This window comes from Pelmatolapia mariae, linkage group LG16_19 (genome assembly GCF_036321145.2).
Source record: "Pelmatolapia mariae isolate MD_Pm_ZW linkage group LG16_19, Pm_UMD_F_2, whole genome shotgun sequence".
Lineage (NCBI taxonomy): Eukaryota > Metazoa > Chordata > Actinopteri > Cichliformes > Cichlidae > Pelmatolapia > Pelmatolapia mariae.
In genome coordinates, this window is record NC_086241.1 from 47,508,282 (window position 1) to 47,515,359 (window position 7,078).

At 43.1% G+C, this 7,078-nt stretch overlaps 1 protein-coding gene across 1 annotated transcript; it reads right to left on the reverse strand.

Moving 5' to 3' along the window:
• Positions 1-2,086: 2,086 nt before the first annotated feature.
• On the reverse strand, positions 2,087-4,420 carry LOC134646173 (uncharacterized). The gene has a single exon (XM_063499921.1). It carries the CDS (start codon positions 3,736-3,738, stop codon positions 3,085-3,087), a length of 654 nt encoding a protein of 217 aa, XP_063355991.1. The 5' UTR covers positions 3,739-4,420; the 3' UTR covers positions 2,087-3,084.
• Between the last annotated feature and the right edge of the window lie 2,658 nt (positions 4,421-7,078).

Genomic DNA, 7,078 nt, shown 5'->3' on the forward strand with positions numbered 1-7,078 from the left:
CCTACACACAGCTTCATTTTCCTTTTGCATCAGCTCCTAATAGAGCCACACGTTTGCCCTTTTGTTAATTGAAGAAAGCTCTTGTTTTCTTCCTTCTCATTGTCACTACTGCAAAACAGCATCTCCTATCTTTTGTGATGGTGTCTTGCTTAAATGCTGCCTTGATGGAGCGTTCATTCCCTAAGGTTATTTTTGGAAAGGTCTCTAGGACTAACCAGGTGCTTAACATTCACCATGCAAAATGATGTTTGTGAGCCTTTTAAACACTAAGTACCACTCTGACATTCATCTGCAGAACGTCTGATAAACCTAAATGTGTTAAAAGATCACTTATGGTGGCAGCTTCATGTGGTCCAAGTTCAAAGTGGTTTAGCTAGTCTGGTCCCCTCCCTTAAACCAGCTTTCTTTTGATTGGCTGACCTTTGTAAACAGAAGTTTGAGCAATAGATGGGTGAGTTTTTGAAGATGCAGTTCCTGCAGGTAAAAATCTTCCTTAAGGAGAAGAAAGGAGGGATTGTGTTGAAGAAATGCTATCTCGAAACAACTGCCTATCATCTGGAGTCAGTTAGGCACTCTGCTTTTTTTAAAAACCAAAAAAACCCAACAAACCCCCCCAAATATTTGTGCATATCACACAGGGATGGCCCCCAAAACAAGCTTGTTGCACTGATAGACTAACTCCACAGAGTGAAAGGAGAGTGACAATACCTGACAATAATATGACATAGAAAGGGTTTGTGCATTGGGTTCAGTAGTTAAACTGTATATGTGAAAGCTATTTTGGGTTCAGTAATAGAGAAAATGTAAACCCAGATTTTTTTAAATACATTTTTAGACAGTTTTCTAGAGAAAAGGGGGACACTGTTAAATAATTTCCTTTTCTTCTTGCCAACGTTTTATGCATATACTCCTCAGGCTTTTAGCAGTAATAGTAATTATATATACAGCTTTATATATATACATATAAATGATTTAATAGCTGCAGTTTCACTTTCCTGTGGTCATGCAAACCGTTATTTGATTTCAGTCACAAGACAAATTATTCTCATATGACACTGTTATGTAACATGTGACTGATTTCACTTTAGATAATGTGATCATCTACCTTGGTGAGGGGGGGTTCAAGAGTCATGAGGTCAGATGCTGTGTCCTGACTCAGATGTAGCTTTCTGCAATAACTGTCACCACAGATAAACTCCTTCATCAATAGGCCACCCGCTGCTCCTTTCATATATCACAAAGCCATAAGAGGCACTGGAAACACATTTGCCAAAGTCATCCTATAAACTGAGGCCAGTGTCACTGAGTTATACACTCTCTGTTGTCTTCCTGTACACAAGGCTTGTTATGTGAGTGTGTGTGTGTGTCTGCTGTCTCCCCTGATGAATGGGCTTCCCATTTAGCACAGCGGCACACATACCTCAGCTTCTGGTTCTGCAAATCTGTCACATTAAGAAAACAGTGCATGCCATCACCGTTTACATCATTACAGAGGTACTGGCTGCACGGAGGAAATCAAGTGGTTTTATTTTCGGTGCCATAGTGAGTGACGCTGGTCACAGCCAGCACGGAAACCTTTCAGCCAAACAGGCCTTTTCAGAGGGAGCTGGATCAAAATAGCACCGAGCGGCATTGTGTAATGTGTTCTTCTCTCTTTTGTACAATGTAACAACAGAGCTCGCAAATCAATACACCTCCCTCACATGCTGCTGAGAGAGCGCACGGGGTGGTTGGTCTTATTTCCACTTCATAGTTCACCACATGTGACTGTGGTTTCAGTGAGAGCTGCAGCACACCAAAACTGTGGTAGACTGCGAGGCGAAGGCTTCTCTTTCTCTGAGAGAAGCCGACAGTCCCTCTGATCACAGGCTGGACGGTTCACTCGGGTGATTCAAAGAGCCCAAATCTGATTAAACCCCAAGAACAAAGACTGACTCTAAACTGAGTCCTCTTTGCGCCGGCGCTGCTGTTACGTCTGTCGAACCTACGCCTTCATATCAATCAATAATTATACTTGCACTCCAAAGAGTTCATGTAAATCACTCTCTATATAAAACCCAGTGTAAGATGTTAGGAAAAAACTATCATTTATTTGAATCTATAGTATCCATTATGGCTCTAAATAAATAAAATATTGGTAACATACAGGATAATGTCAGTGAATAATTCTTTAGTTACATACATCTGTTATAAAACCATAGAAATGAATCATTTTAGGATGTTTATTTGTAACCTTGTGATATTGTTCCTCCTATCATATATACTATAGCTTTAATAAAAATCATCTAATTATGCTAAAAGTTAAGTCAAGGCCCAAAGATGTATGCCTGCCTTATATGTACACAACCAAATACAGAATACATTTACATGGTTATATGCACATACCTGAGCATAACTCAATAACGTAGGTCCTTCTACTTGGTGTCCTGGGTTTAATCCATGAAAGGAGACACGGCCTATGTGTTAAAAATGCAATAATGTAGTATTGATTTAAACTGGCTGAAGAATGGCAGTGATGTTAGGAGCTGTATGCCTGCAAGACATATTTAGGTCCTGCAAAACCAAAAGCATCTCTGGAGCCTCTTTCCTATTCATTTAACAATATATATGTAACACACACAAAAAGATTCTACCATATTACATATATATTGTTAAACGAATAGGAAAGAGTGTGTATATATATTTATATATATATATATCAGTGTTGCACACATGCAGGCAGGTTAGTGGCCTCAGAAGCTGTCCGAGGTAAAGTAGACACACACTGATTTAAGGCATACAGATGGCCTAAAACAAAAGAAAAAGGAAACGCATAGTTAAGGGGGAACAGGGTCCACGGGGGAGCTCTCCTCTTTTCTCGGTAATAAAAGCAAGATGTCTGTTAACATGTGCAGTTCAGTATCCATACGGGGCTCTGCAAATTCACTTGAAAGACGTGAGTTATCCGACCTGCGGTACTGAGGATGTAAAACACTCCTTTTTTTGGGGGGGGGTAACTGTTTTAAATATGGGGGGTCCTAAGGGTGGTGTGGTGATGGGGATTAGGCCCGACCAGTCTCTTCCATGGCCACCTCGGCTCACCGTTCAGGTCGGAGGAAGAGTGATAGCGTCTTCGGGCTCGCGCTTTTCTGTCACCCCGCGCGCCTCCCTCTCCCCCTTGTCCTCAGCGACAGACTCCCTCGCGGTGCTCGACGGGATGTAGTGGCTCACGCGGGGTTGAGAAGACCCTTGCGTCTCTGTACCCAAAGCTCCCGACCTCTCCGCGCTCGTGTGACCGTGGGAAGACGCGTAGAGTCCTTCCTCCTGCTGCGAGTGCGCAATTTCTGCTCCCGCACCCCGCGGGGAAACCGCCACTCTCTCCGCTCTGTCACCCCACTGAATCGCCGGACCGTGCGGGGTTGTGCCCTGTCTGGTCTGGTTGAGAGATAACAGCCGTGTTTGCGTAGAGTTCCACTCTGTCATGTTGTCGTTTGTGGAGATGTTAGTTGAGATGTTTGCAGTCGGAGTGGGCACCACCAGCTTCCCAGCAGAAGAGGATGCGCTGGTTGGCTTCCAGATCAGGCTATAGTAAATTGCCAGGATAATGGCTGCTAAGGACACAGACAACACATATGCAAAAACAGTGGCTAGTCTCACCCACTTCTTGTTAGTCTTAGCAGCCATCTTAGCCTTTTTGTCCCCCGTATAAGTAGCAGGTTTGCCCCTCTCCATATTGGGCATGAAGTCCCGCTCTCTCATATTGCCCCTGTTTTTTCCTCGATGCTCCACCACCCCCTCCGTCTTGAAGGCTTTATGTTATCCACAGTCCAAGAGAAGAGGAAGCAGGAGGCTCAGAGGGAAGATGCTGGACCACTTTGAACCGTCCGCGCCGCAGGAAGATGTTGCACCTAAACAGATTTCCCGTAATTCATTTGATCTCAGAGGAACTGCGCCTCATATTGTGCAGCCAGCGCAGCACTGCGTTTCATAATGGACATCAAGCATCCACAGGCTGACTGACTACGCGTTTCAGCATCCGACAGCGGCGGGACAAATGTCCCCCCTCCTCCTCCTCCTCCTGTGCGAGGTTTCTAAGGAACAGCTGGCCGCAGGCCCACGGCGAATCCGCAGTATACTATTTGATGTCATTTATTAAAACGATTAAGTGAGATCATACGGTACGCAACTGTCTGTCTTATCCAGCAAATGAAGTGGCTGGCTCAGCTAAAAATACAGGAGAGGGGGCGGGTGGTGGCTCTTAAAGAAGCAGCAGCTGTGCAGCAACCCGAGAAGAAACCCTAAAAAAAAACAAAAAGAGAAACGACATCTCCTTCACATCAGCACGCGAGAAGTGCACACGGAGAACAGGATGTCGCGGAGGGGATAAACACGGTCAACCGTGTGTTTTAGCTTCACTGGGTTCACCCGAGTGGAAAGGATGGTAGTCCATGTGCTCCGAGCAATCAGAGAGGGGGGGCTTCATTTATGTTGATGTCTTACGTAATCACGTGTTAAACTCGTAGCCAGACCCATACATAACGAGTGGCTTTCATGCCGCTTATGATGGTTCCTACCTGTTGGCTGCTCCACAACGCGCCTTTTCAGCACAATGGACAGCGACTCGAATTTGTCATCGCTCGTGTCCTCCGGGAAGGTGAAAAAGGTGAAGCGACAGATTTAACAAGCGCGTGAAATCCAGTTTTCAGCATAAATCGCACAGCAGTTAAAACAAATAAATGAGCACATTATATAACAAGTACCTTCTGTTTATTATACACTCACTGGACACCTTGTTAAGTACATCCGGCCAACTGCTAATTAGCACAGATATCTAATCAGGCATTCACTCGGTGTATTTGGGCATGTGGAGGTGGTCCACATGCTGAACGAGCCTCAGGATGGCATAGCTTCAACTGGCGTGGTTGTTTGTGCCACACAGGCTGCTGTGAGTGTTTGAGGAGCTGCTGATCTACTGGGATTTTCCCAAAAGGCCATCTTTCGGGGTGGAAATGCCTCGTTGATGCCAGAGATCAGAGGAAAGTGGTTTGAGCTGATAGGAAAGCAGTGACAATTCAAGTAACCACTTCGTCATACATTGGACCTTGAAGCAGATGGTCTACAGGAGCATGCTCAGTAACAGGAAATTGTTTGCATGGACTCATCAAAATTGGACAATAGAAGATTTTTTAGTCTTTATTTGCTGCAAAATTGATGGTAGGATCAGAATTTGGACTAAACAGCAGGAACATGAAACATGAAAGCATGACTCCACCTTGCTTTTTATTAATAGTTCAGGTTGTTGGTGGTGAAATTGTGTGGGGCAATCGGGGAAATATTTTCTTGGCACACTTTGGGCCTCTTAGGACCAAATGTTGTTTAAATGTCACAGCCTACCTGAGTACCATCATCCATCTCTTTATGACCACAGTGTTCCCATCTTTTAATGGCTGCTTTCTAGCAGGATAAAGCGCCATGTCACAAAGCTCAGGTCATCTCAAACTGGTTTCCTAAACATGACAATGAGGTCATTCAAATGGCCTCCACATTCAGTCCAACGCTCAGTCTAATAGAGCATCTTTGGGATGTTGTGGAGGAAGATTTGCATCATGGATGTGCAGCCAGTAAATCTGCAGCACCTGTGTGATGCTGCTACGTCAACATGGACTAAAATCTCTGAGAAATGTTTCATCTCTGAGGCACCGTGTTGAATATATGCCACAAACAATTAAAGACACTTTAAAAGCAAAATGAAGTCCAACTTGGTGCTAGCCATCGGCCCCAATTGGTCACAGCAAATAGGTGCCCCTCCCTGAGCCTGGTTCTGCTAGAGGTTTCTTCCTGTTAAAAGGGAGTCACCAAGTGCTTGCTTAAAGGGGGTTGTTTGATTGATGGGGTTTCTCTATTGTTTTAGGGTCTTTAACTTATAAAGCGCCTTGAGGTGATTGACTATTATGTGTCATGCTAAGTTTACAGTTAACATTACAGTTTTGTTACATTGATACAAAGTGGAAAAATGACCTACATTATAGTGGCTTGGCTGCAGAGGTGAAAATGACTTGTTTTGCAACAGCCAATCCATTTCTAAGGATGAGCGTCAGCACAGGTTTCTACACGTGACGGGTGTGACAAGCCCTGCTCTAACAAACATCTAATGGGGGTTGTTTCTAATGACTGCTTTCATTGCAATGTTTTATGGTATGGTACGGTATGGGAGCGAGGTGGCCAACTGTGATGTGAGTTTGATAAGGTTGTGTGTAGCAGTTTTTCATTAAAAGGTTTTATTTCTCCATTAAAATCACCAGTATCTTGAATAAACTGATCCTGTGGTTGGTTCACCAGAAGTCACTTCTTTGGTTCTTCAGTGGCTGACTGTTTGCATCAGATATTGTGCTGTCTGAAGGTTTATTTGAATGTTATCCAAATGGCCTGGCATCTTTTGTTGAAACAGCACTGACCGGCCCGGAGTAATAAATGACACCGTGACCCTGGACAGGTCACAATTTCATAAAATATTCAGCCGATAATGCAAAATTAAGAACTAGTCTGTGATCAGATCAGGCATTTATTCACAACATATAGCAGAAATAACCAAACACTGCAACAGATGCTGCTTCAACTATAGTTTGAGTAGCAGGCATACATAATCTGATATGCTGATATAAATAATGACAACTCAATATCATTGTGTAAAGAAGGAACTCATTAACAAACCAAGTGTCAATTCATGGAAGCTAAAAGAAAAGCAAATCCTCATTATCTCCAGTTGTGTCTTGCCATTATGCCACTTATGAATTCATTTGGGGCTTAAAAACTTTGTCACTTTTTAGAAGCCAGAGGATTACCCTGTTATCACTTTTTAAAGGAACTATTTCCTCAGTAGAAAGCAATTTCAGTTATTGTTGTCACAGCAACAGTTAATGGAGGAGCTGTATGTTGAAAAAAGAGTTTTAAATATATAATTTTTGGCTTTTATTATTTTATCTTTTTTTTTTAATAAACACGTGAATGCTTTTACTTTAAGTGAATGACAGTTAGAATCATATACTTATGTAACCTTTATCTTACATATATAAACTGTAAATTTATGGGCACCAGATTA

Excerpts from the sequence above, each read along its gene's own strand:
- LOC134646173 (XM_063499921.1), bottom strand. The coding sequence starts at position 3,738 with ATGAGAGAGCGGGACTTCATGCCCAATATGGAGAGGGGCAAACCTGCT.